The sequence below is a fragment of the Amia ocellicauda genome, chromosome 17 (assembly GCF_036373705.1).
Source record: "Amia ocellicauda isolate fAmiCal2 chromosome 17, fAmiCal2.hap1, whole genome shotgun sequence".
NCBI lineage: Eukaryota > Metazoa > Chordata > Actinopteri > Amiiformes > Amiidae > Amia > Amia ocellicauda.
The window spans coordinates 4,072,024-4,096,760 of NC_089866.1; the positions used below are offsets into that span (position 1 = coordinate 4,072,024).

The 24,737-nt window shown below is 43.8% G+C and overlaps 1 protein-coding gene across 1 annotated transcript in view; it reads left to right on the top strand.

Annotated features, from left to right (window-relative positions):
- The first annotated feature begins 958 nt into the window (after window positions 1-958).
- Window positions 959-24,737, top strand: part of baiap3 (BAI1 associated protein 3) — a 43,269-nt gene continuing 19,490 nt past the window's right edge. Inside the window, exons 1-2 of the mRNA XM_066689597.1 lie at window positions 959-1,068; window positions 11,761-11,907. Of these exons, the coding sequence (XP_066545694.1) occupies window positions 11,768-11,907 (140 nt within the window). The 5' untranslated portion in view covers window positions 959-1,068; window positions 11,761-11,767. The remainder of the gene's footprint in view (window positions 1,069-11,760; window positions 11,908-24,737) is intronic.

A 24,737-nucleotide genomic window follows, 5' to 3' on the forward strand; every position in this document is an offset into this window, starting at 1 on the left:
CTTAACGGAAACATTGATTAAGGACAGCTCTGACTAAATTTAAATTCCCGGGGCGCTTGGTTGCTTCTAATTCATGAATATTGGCGGGGTTATGTTTACAGCTGTCTGTATTATGGGATGAGATCTAAAACAAAGGTAACAATAATTATACTGGGGTATTGTAAGTGACTTCAGCAATACCTTTCGATGCACAGTTTATCCCCTAGTCCCTGTAAATTGCTTTGGTTCAACAAAAACTGCTAAAATAGTCCCTTAATCCTATAGTTCACACCAAGCTTTCATTATTGCATGGGGTTGCAATGGGTACAACCACTACTATAGCATGAGGCAAGGCATTGTTCTGTACAAATGGCGTATCTTCTGTCTCATGCACCCTCTCTCTCTCTCTCTCTCTCTCTCTCTCTCTCTCTCTCTCTCTCTCTCTCTCTCTCTCTCTCCTTCTTTCCCTGTTTTTGAACGCATTGCCATTGAAACTTTTTGTGCCACTGGGGCAATCCTACTGAAATAAAACAAAGAATCAGCAACCGTCAGTGTATATAGCAAAGAGTGCACACAACAGACATATTGAACACGTTTAATTGATTGTCTGTAATGAATGCAAATATGTAAGACAGCATACCTCACACTTAACTGTTTTAGTATTAGTATTTGTGAGATCTGTGCATTTAAAAACAAGACACTTTCCCAGGTCCGCCCATCACGGTACCGTTTATAATGTCCTTTGCATCCCTGTTTTGTTTGCTTCCTCAGCTTGAACTTTCATGCAGGTAAACAGTAGCGCGCTTGTCTTCAACGTGTGCACGAAGGGAGGCATGAATACGACTCGGATGCGGTTTAAGGGACAGACAGACAGACAGACAGACAGACACCCCGAGGAGACAGCGCGTCCCTGCGGCTCGGCTCGCCTGGGTCTTCAGCACTTCCGCCGCCCATATCTAGAGAGAGAGAGAGAGAGAGAGAGAGAGAGAGAGATGAAGGATCAATGTTTCGGCACATAGACGGGCTCAGTGTTGAGAGCCACCTGCAGCACAGACGCGCCTCAGGACTGCAGCCTGCGGATCATAACAGGTGAGCTCCGTCTGCGCCCTGATTCTGCAACTTTGTATCGGGCTGGGGGGCTGCACTGACCTTTTGATTTTATTGAGGAGAAAATGTGTTTCATTGTCTGATATTTTATGTTTCATTGCTTGCTTTCCGTCAGTGCGTTAATTTGCGGACGGGAAACTGTTGCATTTGCATTAAGTTAGCAGACTGTTCGGAAAGGTAGAACTAGTTAGAAAATGATCTGTATATACTTTATATATAAGGGCAAATATATTATTATTGTGCAGCTGTTACATAAATGAGTTTGTAGTGTAGTTTGAAACCTACCTGTTGGATTCACTCATGTATATATCTGCATGGATAACGGTCTTTACATCATGAGGAGGAGGAGGAGGAGGAGGAGGAGGATTATTAGGCTTTTGAGACCGTGATGGATTAAATTTATCATTCAGGGAGTTCGTTGTTTTGACATATTCCTAGATTGGCAATTGCCCTCCCAAATGCGAAGCTTGTCACAGAGGAAATCAGACAATTTTATAGACATACTGTCTATAATCCAGGATTACATTTATACCGTCTTGTGTTTATTATTATTATTATTATTATTAATAATAATATTTGTCTATAGAATTAGTGGTTAATTTATTAAATTATATTATTAGAAGCATTAGTCGTTATTGGTATTATTGTCACGTTAGGTAAATTGGTATTAATTGCATGCATTTAATTAATTCATTACATCAATTTGATTTCTTCTGATGTATTTCATTAGCACAGTGCAGCACGTAAAGTTACAACATTGATCAGCTGTATCTCCCTTAGTACCCGGTTGCTGAGGATTCAATCATTAATTTTGCAAGAGGAAAACAAGCAATGAGTAAAACGTGTGTAATTATATTCGAATTACAGAACAGGACTAGGAAGTATTGCAATAAAAACACAGTTACTACAATTTGGAAATGAAATCCTTTGATAGATGTGTGTTCAGATGTGTCTGCTGTTTTTGTTATCTGATTATATTTTTCACAAAGAGGTAATGTAACTGGATTTTGTTTGGGAGAGGAGAGAGGCTAGACATGAGCCAGTAGTCCAAGTGGATTGAGCCCCAGCTTAATGTGGAACAATTAAGAACAATGGCAAAACATATGTGGGTTCCTATATTATACTGCTCCAATTGTTTTACCAAGGCAGCCATGTAATTACGGGTAACTGGCCTTGCTTTGTTCACAGTTGACAATTGGCACAATACCACGCAGCTGGGATCTGACACAGGCACGTGCAGCTCATTATATTTTTATTGAAATATGACTGTCTGTCTTTGAGGGGTCTTCAGCAAACATGCTCAGAAAGTTTTCCTGAATTCTGTTTGCCAATGTCGAATTCAGTACCTTCACCACCTGATACTTACAGAGTGCGGCCCTTTTACCTGTGTATGCAGGATGTTTATGCAGTTGGTGACATTGCGTGTCCTGCTGGAAACAGAGTGGAGCTGCTGCGAGGCGGGAGTTGGCCACTGCGACAGGGACCTATTAGACAGAGCTGGGCAACAGAGATATGAATTGGAGATGCTAGGCTGGGTGGTGTAGGGGTGCCAGGGAAATTCTCCAGGATTCTTTACAGCGCCAGGTAATCGATTCACACATGCTGTTTATTGTTAATGGCTTGAGACCATGAAGGTCCAGTGGAGCCGATTACCGCGGACCAGGCGGTAAGTAGTTGGAGCGCTAGTTGGCCATGCGTGCTGCTCAGAGGTAGTAGGAGACGGTGTTAAAGGAGCTGACGAGACGTCTCCCTCTGGGATCTGGGGCTGCGTTTACAAAGCTGGGCTCGTTTCTGTTGCTTTCCTTCTGTTTAACTCTTCAGCTCCTGCTCCTTTGTGCGTCTCCGAAGGGTTGACTGAGAGAGAATGGGTGATGTTTTTTGAAGAGGGGCAGGCAATTCAATTTGGAAACAACCCCAATGCAGCATTAAAGTAAATGTAAGGAACCAGTACCAGTGATGAACAAATACCTAACACAGACACTTAACAGAGACAAATCTGTTATAACAGATTTTGGTGGCAAAATATTGTGTAAGATCATGCACAATATATTGTGTGCTCTTTATCCTTCAGAAGAGAACCCTTTTCTAGGCACCATATTCAGTTTTCTGTTACGGTCTATAATCCCCAGTATATAATATGAGCCGTTATCCCTTGCATCACTGGAAGCCACATGGAAGAATCTGCAGGCTGCTCAATTAAAACACTTTCTAAGGCCTTGAAATTGCAAGCAATATTGCCTTGGAATAAACTGATTAGAGAATTCCCTGGCACTTGCTAGCAATTATTGGTGTCAAGTACAGCTAGCATTTATTTAAAACTACCTTAATAAGCCAATAACAGGACATGATGATCACAGTATGAGCGCAGCAGCTATCAGATGTTTGTCCGACATCAGGGTTGCTCTGAGAACAATTCATCAGACTCTACCAGTAGCCTGGATGTGCGATCACCATTCATGCCCCCCGTGCACTTCCTGTGACAGGGATTCAAGCTCACGCCGACTCTAGTTGGAGAACTCTCACTCAAGGTGACGGCAAATCCAGTGGCACATATGTAGAGTTTATTACAGCAGATCGGTAAAGACCGCGAATGAGAGCCAGATAATTAATGCAGACCATTAATTTGTCGAGTCAAGTTCTAATTGGAGAAAGAAATCTGGGATCGGTCTCAATGTTTCGGCACAGGCATTTTAAAAGCGCTCATTAAGTGTCAAAGATGCGATGGTATACTTTCGAGGGGAGCAGTGAGGTGTTTCCATGGTTACCCTGCCATCAAGGACAATCCTGGATCTCAAAATATGAATTTCAAGCAGAATTTAATAAAGTTCCTGCGGATATTAAAATACGGATGGATCTCTGTTTCTTGGCCACAGTATGTGCAGGCGTCTCGTAATGGGGATTTCTGGACAAATAAGAGCTCGTTTTGCCTGTGAATACTCTGCCACCGAAAGTCATTTACTAACACCCAGTTCTGTTTCACGGCTGTAATATTATGCTTAATAATCTCATTTTAATTGAAGTACGTACAACTGATGGATGCAATATATGCAGCCACGCTCTTGGTTTAATGGTCTAATTTCTTGCACGGCTTTCACATACCATTCAGAAAACTAGGGATTAGACCATAACAATAGAGCTTTCCTTCACAATGAAGCGCCTCTGTTCACGCTGTATTGTAGCCCTGAGATAGGAACGGCATTCCTCAGAAGACCTTGGTTCGACTGTGTGGAACTACTGAGTGTAAGGACATAGGTATAGAGTCCAGAAGGCATTCAAGGTCCCTAGTCAGCTGCTGGCAGACATAGGTCCCTCCGAGGGCCTGTTTGGCACGGGCCCCTCTGTGTTCTCATTTTAGATTCGTGCCATTGATGAAAACCCACTGCTTTCTGAATAATATCGTCCTGCAATGACTTATTTGTGGTGTCTGATATTTCTCTCTTCAGTCCTCCCTGAGTTTCTGACTTCACCTTTTCAGAGAATAGACTCTTCTTTTCTTTTCCACTAATTACTCTGGGTCTTGTGCTCCGGGGGGTCATTCTCCAGTTTGAAGGGTTGGTGATCGGGAGATTGCAGATCAGCTCCCATCTCTGCTCCCGACTCGCCTTGAGTTAACTGTTAACCTGTTACTTGACCTTCTTGTGCTCTGTGCGGAGAGGGAGAAGTGATAGCGTAAGCACTGTGACCTCCAACTGTAATTTCTGTCCTTTTCTTTGGGTAAAAGCATCTGCCCAGGTTACAAATTATTGCTGTCGCTATAACTATTTTTGTTGTTTTTTAATTGCAACCTGGTGATCATGTAACGATCGCATCAGGATTGTGATCCTGCAGTGATTGGATCAATACGTTTGGGTCTGATATGGTTCACATCAGAGCTGAAATTGCAGCAGCGCTTCTCGATCAAAGAGGAAGATAAAGAAATTCAAAAATGGAGCCATGTTTACAGTTGGAGAAAAGAAACGGCTATTCCGAATTAATTAAATATGTAGTCTGTGCCTTGTTGCTATGGCAAGGAAGCCCTGCCTTAAGCCCTTTCCCAGCATTGATTGGCAGTGTAAATCAATTAATCTCTTAATTAGTGATTATACTGTCGAGCACACAGAACAGCTTGCTCCATTCAGATCCCTGCTTCGGCTCCCCGGGTTTCTCGGCGTTGATTCAGCGCTTGGCACGTGCCAATTTCGGGAGGCAAACGGGTCGCCACTCGCAGGCTGCCAGTGTGGGCCGACGGTCTGAGGGACGGTGCGCCAGGCTGTTCGAAAGGACGGGAATCTGTTACAAAGGGCAGAAAAAGCTGTCGATTAATTATTCTTGTTCTTGTTTTGGCCGTGATGAGACCTACATGAAATTACACACATTAGAGGGTTTAAAAGCCCATCGCCACACACGACGCCAATTAGCATTTTCATCTGAATGTAGCAGAAAGCATTTGGACATTTTACCGTACCTCCCACCTTCCCCCCCTCCCTCTTGACCTTGCTTCCCTGCCCTCCCCTGTGGCATTTCAAAAGCCTGCTTCTGATGTGAGTGCAAAGCAATTGAAGGAGAACATGACGGAAATCGAAATATTGCAGTGGGACACATTTCATTACCAAAAAAAAGGCACCTGGAATCTGTTTTGATTTAACTTCAAAGAGGGAGCCGCGCTGTCTGAGGGGAATAAAGGAATTGCGATAAGGAACGAGCACTTTCATAAGATAAATAAGTACAGAACACAATCGCACCCCGGCTCCCCGCAACGTCATCCCAGTGTTATTGCTTTATATTATGCCTTGCCGTGGCCAGCTCTCCCTAGTGAAGCACAGCGAATTTCAGCACTGAAGCTGTGAAGCCATTGGTGGAAGCAGCTCGTTTAGCTTAACGAGGCGAAACATGACTCAGAAATCGCGGTTTGATGGGCGTTGGCATCACTCCTCGCAGTAATCGTTCTGCTCCGTTGCCCACCTCTGTGTCCTGGGTATTGATCTCCAATTCCAGGAGGGTCTGGGAGAGTCCTGGAGCTCTGGCAACTGTAGAAGAGAGACGTGTTTCAATAAAAATAAATCAATAATAAGTACCAGGGTGTGTGACTTCGTCTGTAAACAGCGCACGTTGGCCGTCTTGAAAACTTTTGGTCTGAGGTGTTCTCTGTGGGTTTTCGCCCAAACACAGGTTTGACCTTTACGAGGTCAATTGATCTGTCTTGGATTGACACACAGGAACTTCTCGCATCATTCACCAGGTCCCTTAGATGTCTCTGTCTCAGCTTTGCCATGTCTTTCCCTCCTATGTAACGCCAGTTTTGTATTGTTCTACCTTTCACCATGTTATGAGATGTTGCAGAGGCATATCATCGAGGGGCAAGGTTTGAATACCGCCAAGGTGTTTCCTGTCACCCTCATCCTATGTCGAACCGTTTTAATTGTCAGGCAGTGCTCCGTAACAATAGTGGCGCTGCGTTCCTGTCAGGAACCAGACAATGCTCCTCATCTGAGGTTTCATCTGTGCCAGAGCGGCGGGGAATGAGCAGCCGTAGTGATGGGTAAAATCTCAGATGTAATTCCAGCTTTTGTACAAGCTGGTGTGAGTGGCGGATAAAAACCCACAGCTTGACACTTTCTCCGTAGACTCTCCTGACATCGCTGCAGTGGGTGGAGCATTCACCAGCTTCCTTGAGAACCAGTCCATGTGATGGGTAGTTCAAATATTAGTCTCAATTCTGTAAATACTCGTATCTACAAAATAGAGAATCTAGTACTATCAATAAATAAATAGATTATCATTAATAATAATATTAAAATACTGCTACACTGGTAAAAACATAAATCTGCTTGTTGCTGGAATTTCTCTAAGGGGTTCTATTAAGCAAAATGTAACAGGAAACGGTTAAACCAGCGCACATAGCCAGGTAGATTCAATTTACGTAAAGAGCGATGGCTGGTTCCTGTATTTTCTGCTTGATTACCACATGGATGAGTCCTCTAGAGTCTGAGCCTGCCTGGTGCACAGAGGGCAGCCCTTTGTGCGCTGAATTGAAGACATTACAGGGTCGAGACAATGCGCGGCCGTCCCAGTTGTGTGACTGCGAGAGTGCGTGGTTCCCCTTCCTCCGAACGCTGCGCACAATGGTCTCATCTGGTAAAACTGGTTTCTGATCAATAGGGATGAGGCTGTAATGAAACATCATGTTAATTTGCGTTGTGCGAGAGGCTCTCCTGGCTTGAGGAGTCTCTTTCATTATTGCGTTTTCCAGGAGTAGTGATTTGATTGGTCGAGTCCTGCGTCTGGGCTGAATGAAGGTCAGAGCCATCGCAGGAATGAAGTACGATAGATACGATTTTATTATTAAAAAAACTATGTCGGCTCACCGAGCAGGCTCTTGTCCCTTCCTGATTTTGATGATACGCAGTTATAATAAATAAAAAGACACTCAATAGTTTGGCGACCAGGGGTGTACATTTGGAGTTGAGCATTAATCAGTGCGTGTCATCGATTGTGCCGATCTACAGTGGATATTCATAGACCACACGCGCCGTAGGTCTGCCCTCGTGCTTGCCAGGCAAAACGGGCCCGTTTTTTTTAATCTAGCAAAAATCATTCTGTCGCTCATCGTTTATACAACAATTTATTTTTCAAATTGTATCAGGAGAAACAAATCTCAAAGAGTGCCCCTAATCCCGAACCTTGGTCGGGGCTTCCTTGTTCAGCAGAATACAGATTTCCCCGGAATATGGAATATGGAATATGTCTCCTGTATGAACCCACTGTCTACACACGATGTAGGCACACAAACAGTATTATACAAACACTGCACTGGCCTTATAAATACCTTCTTACAGTATAATCTAGACATTGTTCTAGTGACACACAAACACAGACATCATCACAACCCAATAAACCTCACGCAAATCACCATAAGTAACATTTTGGAAACTTTTCCGCTGTAGAAATTTGAATAGCACGGAGGAACTCTCTAATAAGCTAATAAGATGTAAATATATGCCATCGGTGACCACAGCACTGCGCTGACTTTCACTTCCATTCTGCATTTGAAAGGGCACTCGATATGAGATGCCTGGTGTATATCTTTAAGGGTCTGTAAGCCCAGGAATGAAAATGAGAGAACCTCCGAAAGCTGACCTTGCCTTTATTTCTCATTCGCCTTCTGAAGTAATTTGGGGGAAGATTCCTGTTTGATCAACTTTTATTCTCATTGTGTTATGCTGTGACATAAAGTCAAGTCCTTTTTGTGTCCTGCTTTTCTTGGATGACTTCTGGTTTATTCAATGTGCAGAGAAGAGTGTCCTGAAGGCAGAACAACAGGATTAATTTGTAAAGACTGTAGGGGCCTTTTGCTTCTGCACCATTGTAGGGCCACTCGATCTGTGTGGATCTGAGGCTCATCAATGTCTCCATAGGGATAAATAGACCAATTCCAAACTTAATGCATACATGGAAACAAAAAATAAGGTGCATTAGGAGCTGATTTAGCTAAACGGTGCTTCTACCCCCCCCCCCCCGGAGGAGTAATATGTGGAACAATTTAAGAAGCCATGATGCCTAATCCAGAAACACGGGCATCCTTCAATAATCAGTTTCCCACTGTGCCAGAATCACTCTGATTACACGTCTCCGGTGGCCAGAATGAACTTCCGTGCCTCGTGACTGTGTGGTTGTAGACGTGAAGTTTTTCATGCAAGTAAAGTGTGAAGTACTGTTTGCCATGAGATCTGACTGTAGTGAGGAGCACAATGAACAGATCCAGACTTCGTGTTCGCTATAGCTGAAACAAATGCAATCTTGGCATTTGCATCAATTACATCTGATATGTGTATAATGAAGGAACTGCGTGGACCCTGAGTGTGACGGCTTATAGGCTGTTTATAGATCAGTTGTAATGCAACACCAACGCGTTCACTGTCAGACGCTCAGTGTTTTTTGTTGAAAGTAGGCAGAATTCCAACATCCGTAGATGCTTCCAGGAAACAAAAACTTTTTGTAAGGTACTGTGGATGATCATATAATTGAATCTATTCAGATGCCAAAATATTTTCTCTCAGACGCTCTTGTGTGTGACAAAACATGAAGCTACTCGCTGAACTACAACCAGCCGTGTCTTCATCTTTACCAGTTCATCCGAGCCCCGAGAAACCGGTACAATTACAAATAATCAGTGGAAGACTTCCACTCTGATGTCTCTTCATTTAGTGCAGTTAACAGTCATCATATCTAATCGTTCCCCCTGTTTCTGCGTCACACATCCATGTTAACCAGCCTTGAACAATGTTGATTTTATTAATTTGGAAATCTAGTACAATCATAGTGGCAATTCAGGGAGCAAATATCCCTGTTGTGCTCAATAAGAAGAGGAGACGTCGCCACATGCAGACGCCACAATGTTCTGATGTGGACATGCCCTGCTAAACTGAACAGAATGATTGATTGTGATTGTGATAACAATAGAGAGGAATTGTCTTTATGGGCTTGTGAGGTCCTGGGAGCCTGGATGTCTTTGTGTTCTGCCAATACGATGGAGATCAGTCCATCGTGAAATTAGAGGGTAGGATCCTCTGCTTCATGGAAAGGACCTACTGGGGTGGCCTTCATGGGTCCTTCTGGCTTGTCTTGGTCAGGGGCAAGTCTCCTTTCAGTGGAGGAACCACAGGGAGTCACAAATACCTTGGATTGTTAGAAGTGTTTGATTCGACTAACTGTCTGCCATCAGATGAACATTACTGATCACAGTAGCCAAATAGAGGACTGTTTTTACATGGACAATCTTGGTGCAAATGGAGGGTGAAACGAGTCCCAGATGGTGCTAAAAGCTCTTCCCTTGTGTTTTTGCCTTTATTCTAAGCTGCTCATTCTGCACAAAATCCTGTCTGAAACGGTCTGAATTGAGTTCCCTTCCTTGCTTCTCCACGTTTTGTAGCTGGCCTTTTCATGGGCAATATCAAAATGAAATGCTAGAGAGATCCTAGGGAAAGGCATCCTTTGCTTCGTTTTTCAGGCTGTAGAGTTTTCCCTTATTCATCCGGGCACATTTCACTGTGTACTACAGGCAAACATCTGTCTATTGCACTGATCCTCGAGACTTAATTGCATAGAAAGGGCACATGCAGTGATTTTGTTTCCCATGTCTCCGACTTCACGTGTACCGCAAAAATATTACCCTCTGAATCGATGGTGAGGCGGGCGGGAGCCTCCAATTATTTCAGTGCGCGCTTCACCTAATGTTAGCACATCAATCGCAACCACAACTGATAGATTTACGTTGGTGCCAACAAATGCAAAGTTCATGTCAGAGGCGTCCTAAAACGACGGCAAAGACACTGCAGTTCAGGTACAGAAGGCAGGCCCACTGTAGCCATCCTTTGGCAGGGAACATCTTTCAGAAAATAAATGAATAAATGAAAGGTCTCAGTGAATTACAGTACTTTTGTAAAAAAACATCCTGTAGCTCCCCAAGCTCTGTATGTACAGAATGCCCCGTAGTCAAAGGTTTTATTTTATTATCTGAACCAAAATGTAATTTTCCCCCACTTTCTTTAATACCAACCGTACTGACTTTCCTGAAAGGGTGAAAGGGCAGGATTTCATAAACACAGATGACAGGGACTTTGTGAAATGAATTTCATTTTGACATGTACGTTATGTGTATGTATGTATGTATGTATATATATATATAGCACAAATACATACATACATACATATTATTATACTGAATTAATGTTGCCCGCGAGCAATTATTGAAACAGTTATGCAAAGTCTAAATGACGGAAGCTGAAAATCAGAGATCTCGGTCTTTGTTGCTAATTGCTGTAGCTGTAATCGTTGCGCAGTATCTAATTCTGGCAAGCTTTTGACAGGCTTCTATTGTGTGAATCGGTATAACGGCAGTGTGTTCAGAAAGGACAAAGAAATTAAGGTCTGAGTTTCAACAAGGTGGCATGCTGTGTTTATGATTGTTCTTAAAAGTGTAGGGGAGTGCTTACATAATGCCTTCCTAACAGGAAGACAATTCACATCACAGAGATGCCTTTTCATATTCTCCAGCAGACAGTTATGGCAGAAACTCCATTAAGCACAGGACGTAGCTATTGCACTCAGTGTTTTTCTCTGGTGCCACACATGGAATTTCAGGAGTAAATAGAATTGATTGAACTGTAAAAACATTCAGCCGAGTACAGAACGAAGCCCGAGTCGCTGCCGGCCTGAGGTGGGGGGGCCAGGCGAACAGTGAAAAACTTTTGCAATCAGAGTCCTTCCACATCGGAGAAAGCAGCGGGTGCACCAGACACACAACAGCACCAACAGCTGTCCAGAATCAATCTCGAGCGCTGCGCTGTGCCGAAACAACAGGGCGCTCCAGTCAAATCTCTTCTGGAAAGAGCTTTTTCGGCATGCAGTACGGCACCGTTGAATCATGGACTTTGAAGGGGGACCGGGGGGGGTGCTGTTTGGTAATTGGGAAGGGGGAATGGGGGGGCAGGATGATTCCAGTAGCATTTAATGTTGACCTGCATTGGCTCCACTTAGTTTAAGTGGGAACAGTACTTTTATGTGTGTATGTAACTTTTCTCAAAGCTCAAAAAGGGCACAGCCGGGAAGCCACCTGTTCCTGAGGACAAGCAAGCCTATCGGCCCGGGCTGCCATTGGCCCGCTGCCAGTGACACGGCGCTCCCTTCCTCCTGCAGGTAGCGAATGAGCATGTCGACGCTGTTGGAGATAAAGAGCAGCGTGCTGAGGCAGGTGCAGAGCCGTCAGTCCCTGCGCGGCAGAAAGGAGACTCCGGCCCCGGCATCCAACCCCGACACACTCAGCACCGAAGCTGCTGCTACCGGGTGAGTGCCCTCCTCCCGCTGGGCGACACAGACACCAGCGGTCTCACAGCTCATCAGCACTGAACCCCACTCTGGCCACTTGTTTTTGTTCCTGCCTCTTTTTTTTGCACTAGTTGGCATGCCTGTCGTGCAGTTGTTTTTCACACACACGTGCTACTTTGCTTTCTCTCCAAGGGCTGCTGCAGTTGAGTGCTGTTGGTGTTGTCTTCTCATCGTCATGTTTTGTTTCCTGGGGGTTTAGACAGACACTGACAAAGATCCCTTTTGGCCAGAATGTCTGTTTTAAAACCTTAACGTCTGTGTGCCTGATGCTGTACAAACATCTGATCACTGCATCTCATTTCATCTCGCTTCCTACTGCCTCAACAGTGTCAGCCGGGTGAATAGTTAAATGCACCCTTGCGGTGTTATAATCAAGTTTGTTCCAGACAGCATTCTGCTCAAAACACAGAATGAAAGATGCTTCAACTCTTTTGGGATTCAAGGGATTCCTGGTTGTACTACAAGCCTCACTTTGATCTCTTGTGGCAGAATGTTCTTAGCTTGATAGAGACTTTAATGCTTTTGTTATGTTTTTTGATTGAAATGTTCAAGGGGCTTAAGTTGTTCTAAACACTGCACCACAGAACAGACGATTTTGCAGAAACACAGTTGTTTCTTTACAGAATTCAGGTGGGATGGCATTAAAAGAGATTTATAGTACAGGAACTGAAATATTGTCTTTGAGTAATGTGAAAGTCTTTGTTAGTCTTTCTATTTCATTGACTACGGGCTATAGTAAAAGTTTCCCGTTGGACTAGATAATATTTAATCTGATAGTATGTTATGTGTGCTGTTGAGATCTTGCCAGCTATTCACAACAACACAGTTTATGTTTTCCATTAAGAGCACAATAGTAATGCTTGAATTATCTGTATCTGTCAAAGCTTTTTTGTTTGGTCCTCCAAGGTTATAACTTTTGAAAAGGTGACATTGCTTGCATTATTTAAACAGTCCATATCTGGCATACACAATAGTGTTATGCAAGATGGCTGTTTTTTGCAGGAGGGAGGATTGCCGTGGAGACTCGCTCTGTCAGGTTTGCCGCGAATAACTGAAGCCGAGATGCTTTTGTCAAAAGTGCATTCCCTCGTACGTGGGGCTGCCCGGAGAACCGGGCTGTCAGGTGTTTTTCAGGGGTTTTAGATAATATGCAAAAGCACCAGAGATGAGGAACTGTCCAGAAGATCACATGCAAATTTGAAACCATGTGTTGTGTGGATGAGCATCAGAGAAGGAAGAGGCATCTTTATCAAAAGAAAAATAAATGTATCTTTTTTGTTTTAATCCTAGTTCTCTTTCAGGGGGAGTTAAAAGCTGTTCTGTTCATGTTTTGCTTTAAATAAAACCCCAAAAGCAAGCCAGTATTTAAGTTACTTTCTTAGGTGAAATAAAGGTCTTTTTTTTTTTTTTTTGTACCTAGGTTTCTTTTCTTTGTTTAAGCCATAGCTATTTTAGTTTCACAAAGCAAATACCTTCCATCATTAAACAAGGTTAAGAGCTGCGTAAATACGAGGCACAATTAAGACTCAGCATTGTAAATCACAAGCTTAGTCGGGAGAATTCACGGGCACAATTTAATGGTCCTTACAAAGCTGATGTGTGCCAAACTGTGCCATTGTGTTCAGCACGAAAATCGTTAAACACATTCATCTTCAGGAGGACAATAAAATAACCTCGTCTGCTCAGAGTGCTGTCATTACAAGATTTAAAACCGATCTGTATTTTCTTTGAACGCAGATCGGTCTGACGGAACTTGTTTTTCAAATAAAAAAATGGCAACAGGACAAATATCTGACAATTAATTGATAGGCAGCGGTGTGAAGGGGATCCTAAACTCTCTAGCTGTTGGATTTATTGGAATTGAAATTATTGAAACTGCATAACTGCAATGGAGGAGACTGACCGTGAATATAATTGCAGCACAATCTACTTCCAACATGACAGTGACTTCGCTAATCCACCAGCCGGATGAAGGCCTCACTGACGTTTTCCAGTGTGCTCCTAAGAACACCTCATCGTCATCCTTGCCTCTCTCTGTCTTCCATTTCCCAGAAACCCCTGGGACCATCAGTGGTCCTCACAGTTCATGTCCAGGAATAATAAACCGCAATGTGTCTGTTTGCCGCTACACATAGAAATGAATGCAGTGTTGTGTTTCCCCCAGACATTTGCACAGGCTTGGCGGTCTGTTGCTGAATTGTTGGGTGGGTGGACGGTGCTGGTGCATCGTCGACGGAGGGGGCGTGTGTGTGTGTGTGTGTGTAGTAGCGAACGAGAGTGGGGAGCGGAGCATGTGCACTTGTGTTCTAAAGTTGTTATTTTTGTGTGTGTGTTCTTTTCCGTGTTGTTCAAGTGGGGCGTCTCCTGAGCTCCAGTATAATGCTAGGAGACAGGCAGGACATGTTCTTCATGTTTGTAGTCAACAAGTTTTAAACCAGTTCCTGTCCATTGTAAGCTTACCTGCCTAAAGCAATGCCCGTTCCTCTTAAAAATGTGTTAATCACCCAGAATATATGAATGGAATGACAGCACGCCCCCTAATTAACACGGCATAAATTCCACTAACTGCCCATTGATGTTTTCCGCAGTTTGCACGGTGTGTCTGCATGTTTGACGTTGTGGATGCAGCCGGGAAATTGAAAGTAGCATTGTGAGAGAGCTCTGGGGCGGGAGTGAGGGATGCTTGTGACGGGAGGGCAGTGAGAGGAGCATGCACACACACACACACACACAGCAAACCGAGCAGGTGGGTCAGGCAGTAAATTTGTTATCAAATTAAATTAATCCTACAGCGCTGTCAGTCAGGCCCCTGCCTCCAAACAGCAACATATGCTTCAGGTTAATCATTTTAAAGGGACATGCAGCCTCTATGAGTGAGTGTGTGTCTGTGTACTTTTCTTTAATCTTTACCTTGTAGGGGTTATGTGAACCACAGAGTAAACAGTAATAAAAGAGTGCAGAGGCTGTGGTTGTGAGTCTGACATCACCCGAGAAAACGTGTGTCCGTGAGTCTTGTGTTTCTTTTTTCAGCAGCTGATCTAAAGTGGTGTTGATGACGCGTGCACTGAACTCAAACCCGTGGGTTTTTGTTTTGTGTTGTTTTTTAACGCTGACTAGGACTCGGATTCACAAGGGGGTTATATTCCTCCTTGCAGGGCAGCGCACACTGGTAAGCAAAACCCACACATGCTTTCCCACGCCAGGATCAGGGAACGAGAGTTACTGGTCGATTCTGTGTGCAGGAGTAAAGTTGCAGTGCGTGACAGGATGAGAATATCAAAAAAGGATGAAGAATCCTGTCCATATTAAGACTTTCAGGCGGGTGAAACCTAATTGTAATGAACACCGTGTCATACATTTCTTTTATTTTTTTCTCTTTTTATGAAACGCGGTCTAAAATAGAACTGTATATAATCTGAAGACATCGTGTTTTCTATTCTGTGTGAAGCTCTGTCTCTTTTCTTAACCCTTATATGAAAGCACGTCTCATTGTTGATTCTCAGAAAGCATGTAAGGGGTGGTGGGGGCTTCATTGTATGTGATTCAATTAGTACTGTCACAGGCAGATTATCATGTACAATGCAATGAATTGTCCTTGTGGGTTTCAATGTAGCGGAGATATGAGCCACCAGTTTCAAGCTTCTCATCTGTACAATATATGCCTTTGACATGGCTAAAAGCACATACACTTGAGTAGTCACATACCCTCCTGTTTCTGTCTCCGCCACCGGCCTCCCAAGGGGATGAATAGCATTTCAATGATTCTCTAATGAGGGGATTGTTTTCGGAAGGGGGACCTACACTTGGGACGCAGCCTGTTGACGTTGTGCTACTTCCATTTCAACTGAGCGAAGGCTTGGGATAACATCGATGTCTGCGAGGTTCTGTGGGTTTATGGTGTGAACAGTGTTTTCCTTGTGGTGCTGGAACAGCCCAGCCAGTTGGTAGGATGGTGTTAGCAGTGGGATTAATTGGGCTGCCTACCTGTATTCAAGAAAGACCTTAGCGCACTGTTTGACCTGTATGGACAAACAGATGCTGCAAAAAGAGATCTGATGTTGAAGTAATCAAGAGGGCCAGGGAAGTTGAAAAGGGATATTCATGGATTGATACGCTGAACTTTGTGTTTGTAACAAAACTCTAATTAGCACACTTAAGGGGAAATGAAGGCTTTCGCAGTGGGAATAGCACCAATAGATTTATGAAACGGGGCCACTGAGGACAGTTAATGTCACGCCAAAGACGACAAGGGGATTTTTAATATGAGCCACACCGACAATCCAGTGAAGCCCAGGAGAGCTTTGCCTGAAGACCATTAAGCTGAACCTCCTGCAAATTAAAAATGAAGAGCGAGAATTTGCAGCACATGGTGTCAGGGAATGCAGTTTTACTCTGAATTTATGCAGCTCCAAGAAAATTAAACACAACCCATTGGTTGTCAACCATACAATGTTTTGTACAGTAAGGAGGCAGCTTTCACAACAGGGGAATGGAAAAACTGATGAAAATAATCTAGAGTTTTCCACATAGGCTACTTTTTATTTTCTTCCCAGTTTGCTGTGGCAGTCTATATGCAAAACATGAAAAAGCATCCTTAATGTAATATCTCTCTTATTAAACTGCATCTTAATAATTCATACCTGATATTTCGCCAAAGCTTTTATAAGCACCTTCATAAGGAAAGGCCGATGCAGATTGGAGCAATAAACGCGTCCGGTTTCTAATGTTTCAGATAATACTCTCTTCTGCGCTGCTTGGGCTGGAGTTGCTAAATGAGAACATCACATTCACTGCGGGTCTTATTGAGGAAACATTAAGCATCAGAAATATCATCGAACCACATCTATTCACTGGAGGAAACATCTGACCTTCAAGCAATTGCAGAGTAACAGCTGTGAGCTAAAACCAGGGTTTGGGAAAAAGAGAAAATTCAGATTGGCAATAAGAAAGGATTATTTGACAAATCCCACTGGGACTTTGACCAAAGACCATACACCGTTGACAGTGAATTTCTCTGAAGCTTGAAGTGCTCCTGATGATGAGATTTTCAGCCACACGGGCAGGTCTGTTTGAATACATTGGTTTTGGTCCGTGGCTGATGTTAATACAAACTCTCTTCAATTGAGTTTATATTCTTCAAGTGTCTGGTTTCCTGTGCAAGAGCACAAACAGACGGCTTGCCGGGGAACATACCTGTACACTCAGCACCCATCCTCCATGCGTTTAGGAGGGATTCACAAAGCCTTGACTACTTGTGCTACCGAGAGAGACCTAGTGTTGAAAGCTCAGAAATACTGAGTGTTTAGATATAAGACCATAAGAAAGTTTACAAATGAGAGCAGGCCATTCGACCCATCGTGCTCGTTTGGTGTCCATTAATAACTAAGTGATCCAAGGATACTATCAAGTCTATTTTTGAATTTCTATTTCCCACATTTTCATCGCTGGGGAGTTTGTTCCATATTGTGACAACAGTAACTTGTTGCATCTATACAACATACACCTGTACAACATCCATCCATACATCAATTGATCGAAGAGTTTCAGCATTAAGTCACAATAATAACTTGTCAAAATGCCAGGGGGGAATATGATTTGGAGCAGTAGGCTTTAATCACGAATTGGAGGTTGTCTTAATAGTTGTGAGCTGTTGAAAGATGTCCAGACTAAATTACTTTGTAAAAAAAAGTTCAGTTTTTTTAATTATCTTCATACGAGCATCTGTAAGAACTTGGAAAGATTGCTGAAAATGTAATTAGGATCAAGCTGTGTACAGAAATGATCTTGTAGTCAGGTGCTGTATAAAGCGGGAGGGTAATGTGGAACTCTCTCAGCATATGTTTTCTTTTATAACATAGTAGGAAGGTGTTTCTGTTGTTGTTTTCTTACAAGAAAAAAAAAAAAAAAGGAAATCCAGGGCAAGTTCGCAAATTAAAAAGGTAAAAAGAAAACTCAACAAGTTTCTCCTGCTTCTAATGTTTCTATAGCAACTCCAGCATGTCACTTTCACAGCTGCTCTTAAAAGCTTAATCGTTTCATCCTAAATGACTCGGCACCTGTTCCCCGACAGAAAAAAATAAAAAACAAACACCTGTCACAAACTAAGCAGAAGACGCAAATTATTAAGCTCTTCGCCCTTCCCTGACCCCCAGGGCGAACAAAGAAGTTAAAAACCCGTTTCAGTTTCTCCTCTGTTCCCGTGGCCCCGTGCCTCGACGCCTCGTCTCGCTCGGTGGGAGTGTTGAGTGCAGTCGAGTGAAAGGCAAACCTGGGCCTAATTGCTCGAGCAACACGGAGAGGCAAAGCTTTGTAAATCCCCGGTAATTGAAAGAAATCTCCGCGCCAGAGACATCAAATACTCCAACAATATGTCTTCTAAGATTAAAAAAGAAATAAATTATACTAATTTATCTGAAAGCATTTGCTGGTGAATGAGCAAGGGCCTGATTATGCGCCTGGCCTCCCTTTCAGCGCCTGCCCTCTATTAAGCCCGGAGGAAATGGAGAGAGCGAGACTTGTGAAAGAAAACGGTGCGCTATGATATGAAGGACCCCCACTCCATCCATTTGTCTAAGTGTTAATCCTCTTTGAAAAACATCACCTCCCCAGTTCCTGGAAGCTCCGCCCGAACATCTAGTCATTAGCCTCCGGAAGTGGTTTGTCATCTTAATTAACGGCAGGCCTTTCAGAAGAAAAGCTAATATTTCGGGTTTGGCGATTCGTACGCAAATGAAAGGAGGCGAACAATGGCCGGGTTCCTGTCGTGCCGCCTTGCCAAGTGCAAATGATCCCGATATAGAGCCTGCGTGTGGAGATGATTGCTGCAGATGAGGCTCCGGAGTTTCATATCCTTCAGACAGCATGTCCACCAGCAAGCAAGTGCGTCGACTAGAGAGAGGGCTTGAATAGAGAAGTGATTTTAATGTGTATATACTGCATATCTCTGTACATGTACCATTCTTTGCCCTGCCGTCTCAGTGACGACTTTGCTTCGTGTCATGCGGTGTCTGGGACAGGAGGCCCTATAGAAGATGATTTGCAGTGATTTGCTATAGTTACTAAGGGAACACAAACCTCCAGAAAACACCTGCATGTCTGAAGGAAAGGTTAACGGAGAGAGCCCATGTTTCAGAGATCACATTTTTCATTTCAGTCTTTCCTACAGTCCGAGAAAATGATCGCTTCCAATAACAAGGACCTAAAGAGGGGGTTCTCTAACGTGCATCTCCCCTGTCCCGGAAACTTTGGGATTTCAGCAGAGAAATGAACACTGCCACGGGACAGCATATCATTTGCTGTTGACATAAATTACCCCCCCCCCTTTATAAACAACCCCTTGAGAAAGCTCAAAGCCTACTCTCCTGTTTGATGTTGCGGTCCGTGTTTCCATATCCGCAATTATAATTTCATCTTTAGTGTAAGGCTGCGAACCTTTGTCCGCGAGCTGCTTCAAATCCTTTTTAACAAGCGTCCTCAATGGTCTCTGACGGGGCCTCCGGCGGACACGCTCGTGCGAGTAAGTCTGGCCGCCCGAGTGGGGTTTATCTCGCTCCCCTAGAACGCTTAGAAGTTCTCCCCTAAATTGCCTATGCAAATGAGGCCCACAGTATTCTAAATACAGCCGTTAAAGTGCCTTGTTTTTCATCCGGTTTGATTGTAATAAGAGAGCGCGAGAGCCTCGTTTCGCTCAATTAAGGCTTATGCATTATACAGAGACAAAGCCACCGGGGAGAAGTATTGCATGGACGGCCTTGCATTCATAACAGTGTGGAGATGTATTTTTAAGGCCATTGTTGAAGAAAAAAAAAAAAGGTTATTTATGTATTTATCAGTTGGAATGGGATATTATTTTCTTCATCATTCCTTCCCAATCGGTCGATGGCGGTTGTGAATCAACATGGCTCACCCGTGCAACCCTCGTATCAGCGGGAGAGGGATGACTACGCACCTCTCAGCCATGTTGTGTGTCACTGTCATCGCCCTGTGTTTCAATACAGCTTATTTCCAAACAGGACTGTTGATACTTCACAGCATGTGGCCATTGTATTTATAGGAAGCAATGCAAATACGTCAAGGAAATAGTGTGTTGTGGTTTATGTGTGAAAGTTATGCCACTACGGATACTCGATATAAAGTGTTACTATAGAACTCCTGAACCAATGAAAACAGACACGGCAATCCAGATAGGATGCCAAGAGCCCCCAGTCAGATTGGCTTTGGGAATTCAGGGGAAACACTTGAAGGATTGCGGGGTCCTCTTCGAAAAGAATAGGACAGTCGTTCCTGAGGGCTGCACTGTCTCGGACAGGTGCTCCACCACTTACGGTTTTAAAAATCGGGAACAGAAAGCTCACGTCGGGCCTCCGAGCCACAATCAAACTGTGAAGTGAGGGTAAGACCGGCGCCTGGCCTTTTTGAGCCCTGGCAGTCTGTTATTGTTTATGATGCTGTAATCGCTGCCCCACTGACCTCTGGAGCTCACCGGAGTCTCGATATCACCAAGCTTGATAAGACTTGAATAAACACAGCACTGCCTTAGCTGTGGTTGGTTTCCATATTGTATTTTGCTTAGCACTCTGTGCAGGGCATTATTTATGCTAAAATGACAGCTGTACATTTTATCTCCCACTCGTAAATGCCTGGCGAGGAAAATCATTTGGTTACTTCCTGCTGGCTCTCACACAGTATGTACATTATATTAGCATCTCTCAGCCCACAAGGCCAAGTGACATTGATTACATTAACCCTGTAATTGTTATACAGTTAAAGAGAGAATGCATGTTTAATTTTCAGGTTTTTCAGGTTTTCAGGTTTCAGGTTTAATTTCCTGTCAAATACCTTTTTAAATATTTTTTAACTTATTGTTTATTTCTTCCTAATCAGATATCTGCCACATTATACTGCATTCTGTATTTCTGTCCTCCTCTATGGAGTCTCCTCCATATTTGTTTTCCAAGCTTGAAGCTCAGTTTAATTTTTTTGTATCACACGTGTACATCCATTCAAATGGACTCTGGGGCTCAAGATATATATGTAAAAACCACCCAGCGGCCAATTCCTGATAGAAAATAATGTCACATAACGGCCACAAATGAATTTCACTTTGGATATCACAGCCACTTCCTCCAGCTTCAGAAGCCATATCCTGAAGAGAAGATATTGATCCTGTGACAATCACTAACTGCCCCCGATTCATACATGAATACCGCAATCCCTTTTTTAAAATGTTACCAAAGAGAAAATTGAAAGGAAATAAATGTCACTTGTGTTAACAACACCGAACTCGCGACTCTGATATCACACTTGGTGTCGGGGGTTTACAGTCTGTTGTTGTGTGACTTTATCTCTGAATTCCCTATTTTCTGAGGCAACGTGGAATTATTCTCCTGTAGAAACCTGGATCTTCTCAGGGCTTCTGTTCCTAATTATAGTAGCCTTTGTAAACGCAGGCCTTGATGTGAGGCGTCTTGACAGCGCAATGCGGAGCGCCGCGTCTAGTTTTAACCCCTGCAGCTTCTCCTTCTCGAGATTTCGCCGCGGCTTGTCCCTCCACTGCTGCTCTGGGAGAAAAACTAAACAAGGAAAAAAACAGCAAACAGTATCACCTTTAATGCACACCTTTTAGTCTTCAGGGCGTCCCTTTTAAAGCCCTGCCGGAGCTCAGAGAAGCGTGGGAGGGTGCTGTTCCCTAGCAACCCTCAGGCGGAGCGGTTATGTGAGACGTATGGAAGCAGGGACGCCTGGTGTGTCCAGATGGCCTGCCCTCCATATTTAGTAAATAGTGGCGGATTCTCAGATGGCATGTGATCTTGAAAATTGCAAAATATACACAACGTTTCAAGAGGTGCACATCGACTACACTATACAGGCGTTCACAACGGAGGGGAAAAGTTTTGTTTACTCTGCGCCACATGGTAACAGCGATCATAAAGCTGTGTCTCCCAGGGGCCCGGTTGCTGTGAATGGAATGTAAAGCGCATTGGCTTCGTTAAAGCAGGGAAGTGGTCAACACGGGCACATTACTGCTGGTCTGATTGTACTGATGCTTCGAATGTAACAGCTACCATGTGTAGAACAGCGCAAACGTAACGTTAATTAATTTCTGAGCTCCTCTCCCTTTAAAAAGAAAGTGCGGTCAAGCGTACTTCGGTTTTGTAAACCTGAAGAGGAACGATATGATAGCTGATTGGTTCCGTCACCCTGGGACACAAAGGGGAGAGAGGTTAATTTGGCGGCGGGGTTGGGAAGTGATTCACTTCACTGATGCTTCACGCGTGCGCTTTCTCTGCCCACATGCAAATGAGTCACATCCAATTATGAAAAATGTTTCCTCAGAATCCACACCATTAACATATTGACTGAATCAGCCCGAAAATAGTTCTTCAATGGAGAGGAGAGGTTATCCGTGCGAACGAGGGGAGCGAAAACTTGCAGAATGTTACTACGCAGTGCGTGGACAACTCGGCGCTGGTCCTTTTATATGCTTCTTGTGAGGTAAAATAATAAATAAATATTTAATTAAACCATTGTGCGGTCCCAGAGTGCCTGCGTTGGCAGTTTCTACCTTGCCGGTTTTGTTTGAGTGAAATTCCAGCGCTGTGCTCCCGACACGCTTCGGCAAACATGCCTCTGTATCCATGGTGATGAGACAGTGAACAGGTCGGATCCAGACCCCAATCCCCCTGTGAGCCCCTCTCTCCGGACCGTCTATGCCACACATCCCACCCAGTGTCTGTCCCATGAGGGGACTCTGACACTGAACCCCAGGGCTCTGGACAAGGGGGTCCCCTCAGGGAAGAACCACAGCTCTCTCCGACTCTGCACTGATGGGAGCTCAGGCAGTGTGTGTGTCTGTTTCCGTTACCTCTCCTATTGTGCGTCTGCAGATAAGGGTTCCCTGTCAGTAATCCCTGATTGGGGATTGGGGTTTAATTCCTGGGCTCCACATTTTGGGGGAAATCTATATATATATATATATATATATATATATACACATATTTTTATTTATTTGCAACATGTGGTTTAATCTTGGTAGTGCAGAAGGGCTGAGGCCAAATCATATTAAATTGAAAGTGGTGAAGCATATAATTTCAACAGCAAGTGTCAACGTTATATCGGTTAGTATGTTGGAATTATTACTTCTTCTTCTGTGTGGCATCCCTCGAAGCTGGCTTATATGTGGTTTACCTGTCAAGCCATTGTTCGAAATCAAGCATCGATTTTGTGACAGACGCGTCTGAAGTTCTGCTGCTGATTTCCTACGCAAGTGTGACCTGCTACTCGTATCCCAAGCTCTTCAAAGCTGCTTTCCAAGGTTGCATTTTTGAGCTGGGGGATAGTTTTCCTCACGCGTACCTTGATTTTACAAAGACTGTATCTGCAAAACGAATAAGGATTGCCACTGTGGCTCCTTTGAAGCTCTCTGTTTGAGTGAACACCGTGCTCCTCAGAAACAGACTCCCATTGCCAGATCCTGGGAGAGTAATCCACAGACAACCGTGAGAGAAATATAGCGGCCGCTGATGGGGGAGTGCCGGCACTCTGTCAGACAACTACAAGAAAAAAACTTGAATTTCCCCCCGTGCTTTTCAGTTCTGCTAGCATGTCGTCTTCTGTCATAACCCTCTACTTCTTGGTACCATTGGCCCCCCGAAACCGCCCCTCCTGGGGGCTTTTCTAGAGGGTCCAGGTGAGCTGTTAGAGGACCTCAGAGACTCTCACCCCCAGGTCACCCACACTCCTCTCAACTGCCACATAGAAAGGCTTTCTTACTTTCCCTTGTGAAATTACAGACCCATTGTGGAGAGGCAGTGAGGAGAGCCTGGGGATTGTGGAGAGGATGTTATTGTTTGTGAGAGAGAGAACTGGAACAAGAATTGAATACAGAACTTGGACTTTGGATTGATGACGGATGTTGGATTAGACTGATTGTGGCTTGTCTTGTTTGTTATTATTAGTTATTTGTGTAGTTAGGGATCTGTTTCATGTGTGTTAGTTTAGGATCAATAAAGAGTCAGGTTATGTTTACCTTTGTGTATGTCTCTTTTGTGTTGAGCACCAGCGCACTGTTAAATAAAAGCACCGATTCTCCCACATCCCTGCCTTATTGTTTCCTGAGCACCGCCTTTAGATCCCCAGCACTGTCACAATATAGATATTTTTTTACTTATTGCTTCATCCTAATCTTTCATCAAAGTTATGCAAAGATGCGTCTCAAAGTTCTGACATGACAGTGTCGGTCCATCGTAATCCTTAATACCATGTAGGGGGCAATACTGGGTCCCTGACAATCGAACCCTGATCAGCAGGTTCACGTCAGTGCAGAAACACTCACACCTGGCAGACTCAGCTGCTCGTCACAGGATATATTTGGTTGAGTTTTGCTAATTTTGTCCAAGAACATAATTGTAACCGTTTCATGAGCTGGCACGGTTTCGTCATGAGTTCTCAGTTCCTCTTGGCGCTGCGGTTGTCGAGATTTCATTTAATCCTGTGTGCTCTTTTGTTTCTTTTGATGCATAGAGCTACAACAAACCCACACAATGTGCAGTTAAACCTCAGACCTCTCACTGCCGTTTTTCTGGACTTCTATATACCAGTATATAAATTAAAAAGCAAAGAAAAAAAGCAGTATGTACTTTGATTTGTTTGGTCACAATCATACTGCAATGCCGCCAGAATGTGAGTTATAAGAAAAGTTGCTGCAAATGTTGTAATTCCTGATTTCAGAAGACCTGCGTTTTTCCTGGATCTGGTTCAAATTACAAACACACTCTTGTTACTGTGAG